The sequence below is a fragment of the Camarhynchus parvulus genome, chromosome 14 (genome assembly GCF_901933205.1).
Source record: "Camarhynchus parvulus chromosome 14, STF_HiC, whole genome shotgun sequence".
Taxonomy (NCBI): domain Eukaryota; kingdom Metazoa; phylum Chordata; class Aves; order Passeriformes; family Thraupidae; genus Camarhynchus; species Camarhynchus parvulus.
The window spans coordinates 5,250,855-5,266,599 of NC_044584.1; the positions used below are offsets into that span (position 1 = coordinate 5,250,855).

Here is a 15,745-nt window from a genome sequence, read left to right on the forward strand (position 1 = left end):
TTACAGGAAAGAAGCACTTCCCAGATTTCCTGTGCCCAGGGGGAGAAATCCAGGCTGTAGGGGACACAAAGCCCCTGCCCTAAATCTGTTCCCACTCCCTCTTTGGGGTTCTGGCATGGGGGGATCTGGAGGAGACCCAGCCTGGCCCAGTCAAACCCCAAGGCAAAAATTCAAACCTCAAAAAAAAACCCCAAACAAAAACCACAACACTCAAAGGAAAATCTCAACTCCACAAAAAAACAAAACAACAAAGAACCTAAACCCCCCAAAATCCCTCAACTTCTTAAATGCCCTCTCAACTCAAAAAACCTCCACCCCCCAACACCCTCTCAACATCAAAAAAACCCCCAATGCCCCAAAATCCCTCAACATCCTAAAAAAACATAAGCCCTCACCAAAACCCTCAGCTTCCTAAGAAACCAATCTCCCAAAAAAAGTAAAAACCCAATCCCCCAAGAAAACAAACCCAAAGCAAAAAAACACAAGAGGCAAAAAACCTCAAAGCCAAAAAAACCCCAACCCATAAAAAAACAGGACCAAAACACCCAATAAAAAACCCCAATATAAAAAACCCCAAAGAAAGCAAAGCAAAAAATAAAACCCCAAGCCCAAAACAAAATCCAACCCCAAAAATCCCACCCCAAACCAAGTAAGCAGCCAAAAAAACCCACCCAAAATGTCAATGTAACAATGGAACTTAGACAGTTTTAATGAACAAAGTGTCAGATTTCCATCCAGGTGCATTTTTGGGGGAACTTTGGGATAACAAGAGCTGCAGAAGCCCCCAAACCCCTGTGGAAATGTGCAAAGTGCCCCTGGGCACATATTGGGTTTGTTCTCCTGCCTGCCCAAGCACAGAGGGATCCCAAGGGGGCAGAGCCCAGCCCAGGCTCCAGAGTTCTTCCACGTCAGAGTGAACTCCAAACTCCCCCCAGAATCAGGATGTGGGAAATGCCACCTGCACCAATCTAAACCTTAATTTCAGCAGAAAATAAAAGCCCAGCCTGAAAGCTGGATTATTTCCCAACAAAACCAGCTCTCCACTGCCTCACACTGGGACTGGAAGAAAATAAAGCTCAGTTTTATCTCCCAGCCTCCTGGTTTAGAATGAAACCCAAAATCAGAGCTGTGCAAACAGCACTTGACCCCAGACTGCTGCAGAGGGAGTTCTCAGCTCCCTGTTTTCCTGCTTTAATTAAACTTTTCCCTCCCAGCAGCTGCCTCTTGCAAGGTTTGTGTCCCAATAGGAGCAAAAATTCTTTGCTGCTTCCTGCTCCATCCATGTTTCCCTGCTTTTGGCAGCTTCTGAAAACTCCAAGCTGCTCCCTCTTCCAAAAACTCCTGAATATGTGGAACTGCAAGAAACTCCCCAAACGTGGCTCTGGTCCCACTCCAGAGCCAGAGAAGTCAGTTTTTAGCTGACTCTTCCTGGAGGTGACAACCAAAGCAAACCCAAGGAACTCTCCAGGAAGAGACTGGTTAGATGAAAAACCAACTGGAAAATATTCCTGAGGATTTGGTGCCAATTAGAGCTTCTCAAAAGCACCAACGAACTTGGAAACTTCCTGGTGAACTGTGGTGCCGAAGGGGAGCTGCCCCAAGCCCTGGGAAGAGACAAAACACAGTTAATTCCCTTCAGGAATGGTTTTTTTTAATACAAAAATCATTTCAATATTTAATTGGTAAGGGGTATCAGGGATCAGCTTTGGGATACTCACAGACTCGTGGAAAAAGGTGCAGAGCTGCTTGGCCCAGGGACATCTGAAACACAGAGAAATTCCCACTCATTCCCTCCCAGCTGGCCACAGGTGCAGCCACCCCTGGCTCTGCATGACTCAAAAATCCACAAAAATCCAACAGCTCACAGCTCCAAGCCAAGGTGATTCCAGATTTACAGGAGAATCACTGGGGGGAACCCAAGGATTTGCAGGTGGCTCTGGGGGTAGTTCCCAATGGGGCAGTCCCAGGATTTATTTCAGGTGGCTCTGGGGCAGTTCCAGAGGGACAATTCCAGAATTTCAGGGGGCCCTGGGGCAGTCCCAGGATTTATTTCAGGTGGTTCTGGGGCAGTCCCAATGGGACAATCCCAGGATTTATTTCAGGTGGTTCTGGGGCAGTCCCAATGGGACAATCCCAGGATTTATTTCAGGTGGCTCTGGGGCAGTCCCAGGGGGAAAATGCCAGGATTGATTTCAGGAGGCCATGAGGCAGTCCCAATGGGGCAGTCCCAGGATTTACTGCAGGTGGCTCTGGGGCAGTTCCCAGGGGGACAATTCCAGGATTTCAGGGGGCCCTGGGGCAGTCCTAGGGGGACAATCCCAGGATTTCCTTCAGGTGGCTCTGGGTCAGTCCCCACTCTCAGAACAGGACAATGCCAGGACTCCAGGTGGCCCTGGGCAGTCCCAATGGGACAATTCCAGGATTTCATGGGGCCCTGGGGCAGTCCCAGGGGTACAATGCCAGGATTGATTTCAGAGTGCCCTGGGGCAGTCCCCAGTCACTCACAGGTGCAGGTTCTCTATGACCACGTTGAGGCTGAAGAGCCCCACAGACTGCATCCTCTTGTGTCTGCAGGTCAGGAACAGGCACAGGAACTCCCCCACGTACTGGGGGCCAAGGTTCTGCCACCTGGACAACAAAACCACAGCGGTTGAGGCACAGTGAGTTCACTCTGGGAGAAGGAGCCAATTCCCACAAAGCCAAGGCAGGAGATGCTCCCAGCACTGCTGGAAGCCAAGGGGGCTGTCCCAGGGATAAGGGGAGCAGGTGCCCCCTCTCTCCCAGCAAATCACTGCTCCCCAGAGCCATGATGAAGGAACTTCACCCCTCCTGTGCACTCCCCAGATCTGCACCCACATTAGCCCTCAGCCAGGGCTCACTCACACTCTGAGCATGGTGCCTTCCTCCCGACTCAGGTCCCTCAGGAGCAGGTTGGCAGTGCCACACAGGATGTGCTCCTCACAGCAAAGCTGGTCCAGCAACAGCCTCAGAGCCCAGAAGTTTTTCTAAGAAGAGAGAAAATATGATTTAACCTCAGTGCCAATCGTTCCTTAAAATGAATTAAAAAAAAAAGAACGAAGATCGAAGCAAAGTCAAGTTAAACGTGGCTAAAACTTCCAGGATGGGGTTTTCATCACCACAGAGATTTTAAACATTATTTGCTTTCATCTCTTAGAACAGGAATCAGTTTCTGGGACTCACCCCAAAAGCCAGGACTATCTCCAAGAAGGAAGTCAAGTGGGGAAGGTCACAACAAAGCATCTGCTGCACTGCTTGCACTGCCAGGACGAGGAAGCCTCGTGGTGCAGCTACACAGGAGATAGCAACAAGGAAAGAAATGCATTTAACAGCTGCTTCCCCTTTATTTATGCACTCAAACCAGCACTGAGTTATTCGAGGTCAGCCAGAGAGCTTGGAGGGCACACAGCAAATCCACAAGAACCTCATCAAGAGTTAAAAACAGGGGAATGGAACAGGGATTTTATTGCTGGTGCTCTCAAAGTGCTCACATAGAAGTGAAACTCACACAGGAGCAGAACTAGGGAATTAAAGGCCAAAAAATCCACTTCAGGAGTCACATCTTTGGGGAATAAACTAAAATTTCCTCCAAAAAAGTAAAAGAAGAGTAAGGCAGCTCCTTAGATGACTGCATTGAATATGGAATGTTATTTCTGCTATCTTCAAGCAAATTCCACATACCTGGAACCTTTAATTTAAAAGAAATTTAGAACTTCGGGGCAATTCTGAGTTTTGAGAAGCCCCAGTGTCCTGTTTAGGCCAAACCTGGGAGAAGTTAGGACACAATCAATTATTCCCAGCCCTCCTCCTTTATAAATCCATCAACTTGGACAGGGATAAAGATTTCTCCTGGCCTGAAGATATGCAGAGCAGAAGAGACTCCCAGTTCTCTACCTCCGTATCTGCTCCAGAGTTTAGACTGTGCTAATCTTAAGCTGATCACTCCTAAAAAAATCTTCTAGGCCTCTCTTGGAAGCTTTTCTTAATAACCCAACATTTTTCACTGCTGGGGATAAATTCTTTGTTGTCATCACTCACCTGACCAGAGAAAATAGCAGATGGTAAAGAGACATTAACTCCAGACTTGAGATCCTCCAGGAAGTTGCCACTGGCTGCCAGCACATTCTGCAAGGGGACAGTGAGGGACAGGATGGCAGATCCTCCCCAAACAAACCCCAAACCATGCCAGAAATGGGGGTTTCATGTGCTTTTCAGTGACTTCTTCAGCATTTCTGCAGAGGATGGTGCCTGTTCCACATCCCACTCAAGGGGAATTGAGGCTCTGCAGCACCAACCAATCCCTATCAAAAACTCTTCACTTTTGTAGGGCTGACATGGAAAAATCACCACGTGCCAAGCCTTGCCATGGGCAGGGACACCTCCACTGTCCCTGGGTGCTCCAAGCCCTGTCCCAGCCTGGCCTTGGGCACTGCCAGGGATCCAGGGACAGCCACAGCTGCTCTGGGCACCCTGTGCCAGGGCCTGCCCACCCTCCCAGCCAGGAATTCCCTCCCCATCTCCCATCTGGCTCTGCCCTTTGGCAGTGGAAGCCATTCCCCCTGTCCAGCCCTTTCTGATCTGATCCATCCCACCATGAACAGAGCCAGAACCGGTGCCAGGCCTGAGCTGGGAGCAGAATGAACCCATTTCCAGCTGCCTTTAACATTCCTGAACCCCCACAGGCTGCAGAGCCACCCTGGCACAGGATGAGGAAGTTCACTCAGGCATCTGGGAGAAGAAGCCAATTCCCACATCCAGTGGAATCCTGTCCAAACCCAAGCCAGGAGATTCTCCCAGCACTGTTTGGTACCTCTTGGAAGCTAAGGGGGGGCTCTCCCAGGGCTAAGGGGAGCAGGTGCCCCCTCTTTTCCAACAAATCACTGCTCCCCAAAATCATGATGAAGGAACTCCAACATTTGGCCTAAAAAACAACAGAACATTTGTGTTACAAAGTGAAATCTGGGCAGAGGGGTGAATTATTCAGAGGAAAAAGGGGTCAGAGTAAATCCTTGCCCTCTCAAGGAGAGGGAACAGGAGAAGAAGGAATTTTGGCCTCACTCACATTCCTGTAGAGTGCCTCGCTGCTGTAGAGCAGTTTGAGTGCCTGCTTAATTAGCACAGTGTTCCTCAGGGGAGAGCCTGCAGCGAGGGAAATGAAAATTATCAAACCCAGATCCTACACAGCCCAAGTCACTCCACAGCAGGAACACAACCAGGATGGTCACTTGGTTACAGGTTTGTTTCTGCAGAGCCAGCAGGTGTTTACAGCTGTTCTGCACTGGTTTGTTGGTGGAATAAATAAACATCAGCTACAAACCACAGCTCTGGAAAGCTGCAAAGTCTGGACACCATCCAGACTGAGCCAGGTGATCCCAGAGAAGTGTTTGCTACGGACATCACACCACACTGAGGGATCTCACACTTCCAAGAATTCTCCCAGTAGGGAACAACTCCCAAATAAATCTTCTGTGGCAGAAGACAACCTGAGAAGTGACAAAGCCCAGGACAGATGATGGCAATTATCAGAGGCTGAGCTCATGATTCTGATGATGAAACATCTCCCATCAGGAGGTTTTCTCCTCAAGGTCATGGCTGAGACATAAAGCCAAGTCCCCCACTGACATGGCAATGCTGGGAGGGAATGAAGACATTTGGATTTTCTTTGAATAGTTTCTCTTGCTTTGCTTTCAGCAGAAAACAAGCTGACAAATTGAGTGTTTTAAGTGAAGTGAATAAATCCATGCTCCAGTACAAAGTCATCCTTCTTGCCTGCTGTTTTCATGGTTTGGGTTGGAAAGAACCTCAAAGCCCATCCAGCTCCAACCCAACACCTCCCACTATCCTGGGACACTTCCAGGGATCCAGGGCCTCCCCACCCTCACCCAATCCCCAGCTGGGCTCAGGGTGTCACTCCTCTGACTGTGAAGAGCTGGAATGAGTGAAGGAAGAAGGAAGAAGTGACACTTGCCAGCTGTAACCCAGGGCCCTGTCTCCAGCATGTCATTCCCAGAGGGAACACAGCCTGTCCTGAAGATCTTGAGGTAGACCTTGAACTGGCAGGGGGTGATCCTGCAGGCAGAGCAGCAGGCCAGGCTGTTCACAGGGAACAGCAGGGAGTGGGCAGCATCCAGGAAATTCCCAGTTTTGCACAGGTAGAACGGGATCAGATCCCGAAGGTCTCGGAGCCTGGGAAGAGGAAATGAAGGTTTGGGGTTCATTAGGACGGGGTTTTTGTAGGATTTGTGGAGAGATCTGGTTGGATTTGACCATTACAGAGGGGAGGGAAGAGAGGGGGAAGAAGGAAGGAAAAAGCAGGGAAGGAAAGGGAGGAAAAAGAAGGGAAAAGGAAAGGGGGGGAAAGAGAGGGAAGAGGGGAAAAGAGAGGGGAAAAGCAAAGGGAGGAAAAAGGAAAAGGGGAAAAGAGAGGGGAATAGGGGAAAAGAGAGGGAAAAGCAGAAAAGACAGGGAAAAGGAAAAGGGGAAAAGCCATTTACCTTTGGTTTTCATTGCATTTCACAGCTCTCAGGTACCGAACAACTTCCTTGTACCTGGGGAGAAGAACAGAAGGTGAGACGAAGGGGAAGGAAGTGCAGAACTGTGCACAGGGCAAACATTTCCTACAATGAAAGAAGCAAACCAGGAGAGCTTCTCACACAGGAGACATTGCACAGCAGGACAGAAATACAGCTGGAAATAAATTCCTAGAGGTTATTCCCAGATTATCTCAGCTCTGGCAAAATAAAACCAGAGGTTGCCTTGCAGCTGAATTCTTGAAGTGGACTGGATTCTCTGCAATATTGGATTTTCTGGAGGATAGCCCTCTGAAGACCCAGAACACTCTTCTGGCTGCCTTCCACTTGTCAGCCTTTGATGAAGAGGAATTGCTTGGAAAATCAACATGTAAAACCTGTAGGGTTTTTGGAGACACAAATGAGCCACTCCGGCAATCTTTTTTTTTTGTCTGAGGCATTCAAAGGGCTTTGAGAAACTTTAAAAAGCTTCTGACTTTGTTGAGAAGAAAAAAAAATATTAAAAAAAAAGAGTTTCTTTTGTGTTTCCCCATTATACCAAAGCACAGATGTTTGGAGCAGTCAAAATAAAGAATTGAATTTTCAAAGTGGAAAAGCCAAACCAATCTCACTTCTTTTTCTCCAGCAGCTTCTCCACTCGAGCCTCCACAACAGGGAGTGCTTCCCACAGGTACGTTTTCCTTCCTTTCTGTCTCCTCTGCCCAGTGATGTTCTGGCCTTTTAAAACTGTGGTCAGTTGCACGTGGTCCCAGGGCAAAACATTCAAGCTGAAAAAATAAAAATAAAGTAATTTTTAACTGTGTTTTGTTGTACATCGCTAATGAGCTCCTTTAAGGATTGTGAAGTTTGATGAATAAAACATTTTGGGGTTTAGAGCTCAGTTCTGGGGGAAAGGAAATAAATTTAGGGAGAACAACTCAGTCATGGCATCAAACAACAAACAGGGAAAGCAGGAAATGCTGGAATATTCCTTTAAAATGCTCCCACTTTTATTATCAGGGAAAGAACATTCCACAGGCAACTGGATCCAAATGGAATACTCAGAGGCCCCAGAACTCACCTGTTTGAGAAGGCATAGCAGTGGCAGGGAAGGGAGATGGACTGGAAATACTCAACAAACTTGCCACACAGAATTTTTGGGAAGTCACACAACACCAGCATCCTCTGAAGTCGGGTTATGATCCTGTGATTTAAAAAGAAGAAGAATTCAAAAAGGGTATTTTAAAATGAGCTGAGTTACTAAGAAGTTGTCTTTTTTAATCATATGGGAAACTGCACAAGTTTGGGGTTTTTTTGTTTGGATCTGTATGTGAATTTCTGCTTTAAGTTTTGTAGTGAATAATGAAATTATTATTTTGTTGTTATTTTTAAAGCCAAGGTTCTGTGGGGCTTAAGCTTTACAACAAAGATCTCCAAGGAATGTGCACAGCAAACACTTCAACCTGTGCTGGGCCTGAGCCCCTTCACCTTCCCTGCTACTGGAACCATTTCTGTATCTGGTAAGTGGAGATGAAAAAGAAGAGCTTACTCTAAAATTCTGGCAGAGAGGTAAAGACAAACTCCACCCTTTTTTTGTTCCAAGTCAGAAATTAAGAAAATCAAGAACAGCAATTTAAAATGAGAACTGCTGAAGGACTTCGGGTTGTACCTGTCATTAGTTCCAGAGAAGGTGAGAATATAGAACTGGGTTGGAAAGAATTGTATTTTTCACTCATCAACCTTCTGTGGCAGGTGAATTTGGGGGGAAAGGTGAAGGATAGAGCTAAAATGGGATGTGAATGAAGCCAAGGGAGCTGGGTGTCCTCATTCTCTGGCCTCTGGGGGAGCTTTTCCATGCTCCATCCCAGGGGACTCCTGCCACGCTCCTGCTGTGACCTCTCCTTGGTGTAACAACCACAACCTGCTCTGGCCTCCCACGTGCCTCTGAACAGAGGATTTGTCACCTGAAACACATTTTAAAGGCAAGCAGAAAGTCTGCAGCCAGCAAGGAAACCAATCTTACCTCTGGAACAGAAATGGGACAGCAATCCTCAGGGAAGCAGTGTGGCTCAGGTTCTGACAGCTCCTAAGCCTGGAAAAAACCAACACCAATTAATGCCTGGCTCCCCTTCCTGCCTTTTCCCCTTCTCTGTACTCAACTGTTGAGGAAAATACTTTTTAAGGAAAAATCCTAGAAGCTAGCATGCTGAAAAAAATCCTGCAAAGACTGAAACAAGTGCTGAAGTGCAAAATAGTGAAAAATCCTCAGATAAATGCAGCCTGCTCCTTGCAAATCTAGATCTCTCAGCAGGAACTGCAAGGGAGCTGCTGTTTCAAACCAATCCAGACATAATTTCCTTCTTTTTTATCAAAGCCCCTGAATTTAAACCCCAAAATGTTCAGATTTCACAAAGCAAAGCTCCTTGTGCTGTTGAAAAGTGTTTTGCTGAGTTGCTACTGGTAACTTCAAAGTTCTAAGTTAGGTTAAATGCTGTTAAAGTGTTACTCCCCTTAAATCGTTAAGTTTTAAGCTAAGCTTAAGTTAGGTGTAAGTGCTGTTTCTTTGCTGAATTGCTAAGCTTAAGGTGTAATTTCAAGTACTGTTAAGTGGGAGTGCTGTTAAGCTTTTAAGGCCGACGTTTGCTGTTCCCTTTGTCCCACACTGCCCTCGGTGGTTCTCGGTTCGTTTCCTTTTCTGAATGCCTGGATTATGTTCGGTTTTGTTGTTGCTTGTTTGCCTTTGTTGTGGCCTAAGCTCTCCTGTAAGCACTGGAGCAAATCTTGCCAACCAACTCTGTTGTTTAATATTCAATCTGGCTTTCCCTTGGCAGGGATTTTTGACAGAGATCTCAAACTCTCATTCCTGCTGAACTTTTCCCTCTCACATCCAAGCTCTTCTTTTTCCCCCAATCCCCACTTCTCCCTCACTGTGTTCATCTTCCTCCTGCTGTGCTGCAGCCCGGGCTGGGATTTTTACACTTTCCTAATAAACAAATCCCCAGGATTCTCTCAATAATTCCCCTCCCCTGGGGGAAAGAAGGAAGATGCCCCACTCTCTGTGGGCCAGGTACTTACAGAGCAGGGTCTTTGTGCAGGGCAATCTGTTTAGCTGCTCCCAGCAGCATGACAGCAGCAGCTTTGGGGCTTTCTTGGTCTGCCTCATTTAAAAATCTTGTTACCAGCTCGAAAACATCAGAATACCTGAGAAAGTCAAGCGGTCTGTAAGATCAAGGGTCTGCAACAACGGACTTCCTAAACAAGTGGTAATTGTGGCCATCCCAGAGCTTGAGAGCAATCAGAGCCCAGCCTTGCCTTCAGAGATCTCCAGCACACTGAGGAGGTGCTGGCACCACCAACACTTTGGATATTTGGAAGGTTTGTTATACCAGTGAAAAGGTGAAACTCATTGGAAGAAATCAGTAAAAAATCTCAGAATGGTGTGGGTTGGAAGGAACCTTAAATTCCAACCCCAACACCCTTCATTGTCCCAAGCCCTGTCCCAGCCTTGCCTCTGGCACTGCCAGGGATCCAGGGACAGCCACAGCTCCCCTGGGCACCTTTGCCAGGGCCTGCCCACCCTCCAGGGAAGGATTCCTTCCCAATATCCCACCTAAAGCCACCCCAAAGCCCAGGCCTCAGGTTCCCACTTTCCCAGGTTATAATAATCAGAGATCCTCAAGTGTCCTGCACAGCAAAGGAAATTTAAAACCACATTTAAGAGGGATTTTAAACTACAGCCAATTGCAATTTATCTTGCTGACTATGTAAGTACTCTCCACTCTGTTTTTGCTGTCTCAGGTGCCACAATTTTGATTGTAACTCATTAAATAAATCAAAGTTGCCCTGACAAACCCAGATCTGTTGTCACTTACTTGTACACCACCTCCATATTCCGTGAGCTGCAGACCCTGCACTGCCCCGGGGGCAGCTTTGGCTGGCAGCAGCATTCATGTCCTGGGGGACAGATCCTTTCTCCTACCAGGTATTTGTTATAGGCTACAGAAAGATCCCTGATGAATTTTTCTAGGAGATCTCCTAAGAGACAAGACAGAAAAAAAATTGCACAAAGAGTTTTGCATGGGTTTTCTTCAAAATCAAAAGAGAAAGTTCTCCATGTGAAATTATTTCGAGGAAAAAAAGTTCCCCATGTGAAATTATTTCAGAAATTGTTTGCATCCAGTTTTACTGGTCAGAAAAGCTTTGTTGCTGAAAAAGGGGAAATTTAGGTGGGATACTGGGAAGGAACTGTTCCCTGTGAGGGTGGGGAGGCCCTGGCACAGGGTGCCCAGAGAAGCTGTGGCTGTCCTAAAGTGTCCAAGGCCAGGCTGGACAGGGCTTGGAGCACCCTGGGATAGTGAGAAGTGTCCCTGCCCAAGGAAAGGGGTTGGAAGGAGATCATCTTCCAGCTCCATCCCACCCCAAACCATTCTATGCTTCCCCCAGATGGAGAAAAGCAAGAATCTGCACCTGCAAACCCATCCCTGGTCCAAGCATGGGAAAAGAAATCAGGCACACCAATTTGCTCCTTAAAAACTCTCCAAGGATTGGAGTGGAGCAGCCAAGCTGTTCCCCAGGGCAGGGCCTGAGCAGCCCCAGGTCCCTGGGGACAGAGCAGCCAGGACAGGGCCTGAGCAGGTCCCTGGGGACAGAGCACCCACCCCCACGCCGCAGCTCTGTGTCCAGCTCCAGCAGCTCCAGGTTGAAGGTGGCCAGGATTCCAGCCAGGGCAAAGTTCCTCTGCGCCTTCCAGAAGTTGCTCTTGTTGTGGGCATTGCAGTGGCACAGGGAAGGGACTGTCCAGAGCTGGCACTGTGTCAGAAAGTACAAAACAGGGAGAGGTAGCTGGGTTTTTGTGTCTTCCCCTCAGCACTGAGTGAGGGCTTACAATTCCTTTTATCCTCCTGGCACCTGAGTAAATATTTTGACAGGCAACAATTTGATATCGTGGCAACCATTTCAAAAAAGCCCCTCATTGATTACCTGTCATTGCTGAGCCCTTCACAGAGAGCCTCAGGGCTGGCACCCTCCCCACTGGAAACTGGGAACAGAACCCTGTCTTTGCATGTTCACCCCAACTTTGCCCACAGCTCAAAGTCTCCTGAAATTCACAAAAGGTCCAAGGAAATAAACCACCCCCACACAATTCCCTCCACTCCTAACTCCAGTGGGGACAGTCTAGAAAGCTGGCATTTCTCTAATTCATTAAAAAATGCCTGATTTAGTAATCTGATTTTATGAAATGCACTGTGTGCCCAAAGCAAACAGGACACATAAATAAATGCATGTTTACTCCAACAATTATCCAGACTAGAAATAAACCCCAACAGAACCACACTTTTAGTAGTTATGAGGAGCTGTTAATCAAATTTCCTGTATTATTCTCTTAGAGCCCTTAACTCTTTCCTGGGAGTTTAGAATTACTGACTCCTAATCTATCCTATTTCTTTGCCAGCTTTGATACAGATACCTTGTTATTGTGCACTGCTTTATGTAACCTGTTTTGTTCCATCCTGTGTAATAAATAACTGCTAACAGCCCTTTCTCTGCTCCCTCCTGTCTATTCAATAAATAACTCATCTGATATTAGACCTGACCCTAAGAATTCATGAACCAGAGTGGTTTAGGCACAGTCACCTGAGCAGAGCTGCTGCCAAAAATCTGAGCCTAAGGCAGGGCTTGGCTAAAGCTCTCATTTGATCCCCAGTTTTGTGTCCTGTGCCCTGCCCTTACCTCAGCAGCCAGTTTGTCACAGATGTAGCAGTAGCACTGGTCACAAATGTCTGCATTTTTCCCAAGGGGGAAGCAAGTGTCACTCTCACTCCTCCTGCAAGGTTGAAAACCAGAAGGTTCATCAGGAAAATCACACCTTTACCCAGGCTGCAGCTGTTACAAAGGGAAATGTGGAAAATGGGAGCCCAAAGGGGATTGCCCAGCCCTGGACATACTCAAAGGGCTGCGTGGTGCAGTCGTGCCTGGCGTGAGGCATCACACTGGCTTGTTTGCAGTAGGTGACCACTAAATCCCCCTCCTCGTCCACCAGCTCTTCGGATTTCTTCTCTTCCAGGGGAGACTTCTCTGCAGGAAAGAGAGCAGGAGGTGGAAATCGGTGTTAAAAATTACTGAGATTTACTTTTTGAACACTGTGCAGCACATTCTTTTGGGATCTGACAGAATGGCACAAAAAACTTCCATGAACTATAAAATCAAATCAAAAAGGACCCAGCTGAAAAGGCCCAGTCTGAGCTCAATCTGAAGTATTTTAAAACTACACAGCAGCATCCTCTGAAGTAGTGCCATCAAAGATATCCCTACAAATTGGGGATTTCCTCCTGGTTTTATTCATTTGTGCAGAACAAGGATGGATTTCAAGCATAACACAGAATTAATTCAGTTTATCCCCCAAATTTTTTCAGGGAACTCCAGCAGCAGCAAGGGAACAGCTCTTACCCTGTGGCTCTACAAACAGGACTGAACTCCCTTGGGTGCTCTCCCCTTCATCATCATCATCATCATCACTGATCAGGATTACGTTGTTCTCCTCCTCCTCCTTTTCTGATGGCCACATGGCCACCAACTTCCAAATTGGAACTACCTGGCAGCCACCAGGGTAACACTGGCTGTCCATTTGTACTTTTAAGGTGTTTTCTTCAACAAGGGAAGAAAAAGACTCTTCTGGGACCCAAATTCTTCTTCTCTGTTGCGTAAACTACATTAGAGACAGAGATGTTTTATCCTCAGTGCACTCAGCACCTCAAAACCCACTGGAGCTTCCATCCAGAGCTCAAGGAACCCTGAAAATAAGGAGAAGAAAAAATTTTAAAACATGAGATGAGCTGTTCTTCTGGTGGGTTTGGTGGGACTGGCTGTGGAATGAGGAATAAGGGAATGAGTTCCCACTGCCAGGGAAGGGTTAGAGGGGATTTTGGGACAAATCCTTTCCTGGGAGGGTGGGGAGGCCCTGGCAAAGGTTCCCAGAGAAGCTGTGGCTGTTCCTGGATCCCTGGGAGTGCCCAAAGCCAGGCTGGATGCGCCTTGGAGCATCCTGATCGAGTGGAAGATGTCCCTGCCCACGGCAAGCGGTGGGACTGGATTGTTGGAAATGATGCAACATTAAATTTGGGACCAATGAACGGGAATTGCTTTGGGTTTTGTGTGTATAAATCTGCAAGCTGTCTAGTAAAGAGCCACCTATATATGGAATATTTTCCATGGCACATCCTGGCAGGAATAAAGTAAAGCCTGACTCTCCATCACTATATAGTGCTGGGGGGGGGGGTTTATCTTTATCCTTCCTGAATTTTGCTGTTAAAAGTTCCTCCCATCCCAAACCGTTCCAGAACTCCACAACAGCTCCTGCTAACAGCAACTCAGATGTCCCTTAACCCAGCCACACCAGAAACACCCAAAACAACAACAAAAACCCTACTCCCTTCCTTCTTCCCAAACTCAAATATCCCCCTTCCCAAACTCCAACATCCCCCATCTCACCCCATTCCCAAACCCCAACATCTGCCATCTCACCCCATTCCCAAACTCCAGCATCCCCCATCTCACCCCATTCCCAAACCCCAACATCCGCCATCTCATCCCATTCCCAAACTCCAGCATCCCCCATCTCACCCCATTCCCAAACTCCAGCATCCCCCATCTCACCCCATTCCCAAACTCCAGCATCCCCCATCTCACCCCATTCCCAAACTCCAGCATCCCCCATCTCACCCCATTCCCAAACTCCAGCATCCCCCATCTCATCCCTCCCCACAGGCGATGGTGTTACAGCACCTGGGAGGGAAAATCTCAGCACTGTTTCCAAGAGAATTTTTCACTAACAAGAATCAGTTAAAGAAAATCTAGGAAAGATTTTAACCGAAGCAGAACCGCCCATGGCAGGGGGTTGAAAAAGGATGGTTTTTAAAGTCCCTTCCTTTAATTTCCTACCCCTCTCCTCCCTCCGACACCCCCAACGCCTCACACGCCGCTCGCCCCCCAGCCCCAAACCGCCTCCTCCCAATGCACCCCCCGACCAACCTCCTCCAGAGCAGCTCGGGTGCCCGCTCAGCCCTTCCAGCCGTGCCGTTCTGCCCGGGATTCCCGGAGTTTTCCCGGAGTTTTCCCGGGATTCCCGGCGCTGGCTTTCCCGCTCACCCGGACCCCGCTCCCGCCGCCCGCCACTCTTTGAAGGCGCGAGCGCTTCCGGGCCGGGCCCCGCCCCCCCTTCCGCCCTCACCGCGCCGCCTGAGGGCTGCGGGCCGCCGCCATGTTGGGTGAGGGCGCGGGATGCGGACTGCCACGCGTTAAATAAAACTCTGTTTTTTTCAGTGAAAACGTTAAATCGGCGCTTTATTCTCCGCGAAATCGGCATCCGCCAAGCGCCCTCGGGGGCTGTCCCCTGTGTCTCCGTGTCCGCCATGGCGGACCCTGCACACCCCGCCGAGCTGTGCGGGAAGTGCCGCTGGGACAAGGCAGTGTCCAGCGAGAGACGCAGGAGTCCGGAAAAAATCAACTTTATCCGAGTAACGGAGAGAGAACACTGTCCCATGCCTCTGTGGGGTCTCTCTGGAGTTTTTGGAAGGCACAGCTTCCTTTTATCCTCATTTCCTGACCACATTTCCCTGCTCTTTCCCCCCTTGACCAAGGCAATAGGGAGGTACAGTCCCAATACTACATATTCCCCATTTAATGTGTATCCCCCCATCACAGTTGTATGACCATTAATATTCGATTTAAACTGACCCGGGATAAAGTTCATACTCACAGATCTATCGAGCGTGCACGTTTTTCCCTGCAGTTCAAACTGTTTGAGGTTTTTAAATCCCCACACGCATTCCTCCAGAACTTCATTGGTTCTTTCAAAGGTAGTCGTCACTAAAAACATTTTCACCCATTTTCCCCGTAATTACTGAGACCCCCACACCCTTTCCAGCAGTAACTAATCCCTTTTTTCACATTTAGTTGCCACATTTAGACCAATTGCTCTCCTAATTACTGAGACCTCTCCGCACCCATTCTGCCAGGACCTGATTGGTTCTTACCGATAATTAGTAACATTTTTCATTAGCGAAGACCACAACACCACACTCTGCACGGCAGTTGGCCCCACCTCGAATATTTTGAGCAGTTTGGGTTACCAGAATATAAAATGTTAAACTGTGGGAGAGCATCCAAAGGAGTGAGACAAACGTGGCACCTTGAGGTGAAGCCATGGGAAAAGGGAGCTT

General features: G+C 48.0%; 1 protein-coding gene across 2 annotated transcripts; it reads right to left on the minus strand.

Annotated features, from left to right (window-relative positions):
* Positions 1–741: 741 nt before the first annotated feature.
* On the minus strand, positions 742–15,316 carry LOC115909109. 2 transcript variants are annotated; one of them, XM_030958194.1, is made up of 20 exons: positions 15,283–15,316; positions 12,975–13,318; positions 12,473–12,602; positions 12,258–12,351; positions 11,186–11,336; positions 10,400–10,562; positions 9,603–9,728; positions 8,551–8,619; positions 7,609–7,731; positions 7,160–7,315; positions 6,513–6,566; positions 5,987–6,204; positions 5,081–5,157; positions 4,829–4,939; positions 4,057–4,143; positions 3,202–3,308; positions 2,884–3,005; positions 2,506–2,628; positions 1,719–1,761; positions 742–1,604 (listed from the first exon to the last, which is right to left on the minus strand). In XM_030958194.1, the coding sequence occupies exons 2-16, from the start codon at positions 13,150–13,152 to the stop codon at positions 3,234–3,236; spliced, it is 1,812 nt and encodes a 603-aa protein (XP_030814054.1). In that variant the 5' UTR covers positions 13,153–13,318; positions 15,283–15,316; the 3' UTR covers positions 742–1,604; positions 1,719–1,761; positions 2,506–2,628; positions 2,884–3,005; positions 3,202–3,233. The 2 variants fall into 2 exon arrangements, with proteins under 2 accessions (XP_030814054.1, XP_030814053.1); XM_030958193.1 differs by lacking the exon at positions 15,283–15,316 and adding an exon at positions 14,556–14,683.
* Positions 15,317–15,745: the final 429 nt, after the last annotated feature.

Coding starts and splice junctions, on each gene's coding strand:
- LOC115909109 (XM_030958194.1), bottom strand. CDS start 13,152: ATGGACAGCCAGTGTTACCCTGGTGGCTGCCAGGTAGTTCCAATTTGG. Junction 7,732..8,550: donor GTCCCATTTCTGTTCCAGAG/GTAAGATTGGTT, acceptor TTTAAATCACAG/GATCATAACCCGACTTCAGA. Junction 4,144..4,828: donor CCCCCCTTAGCTTCCAAGAG/GTACCAAACAGT, acceptor GTCCCCTTGCAG/AATGTGCTGGCAGCCAGTGG.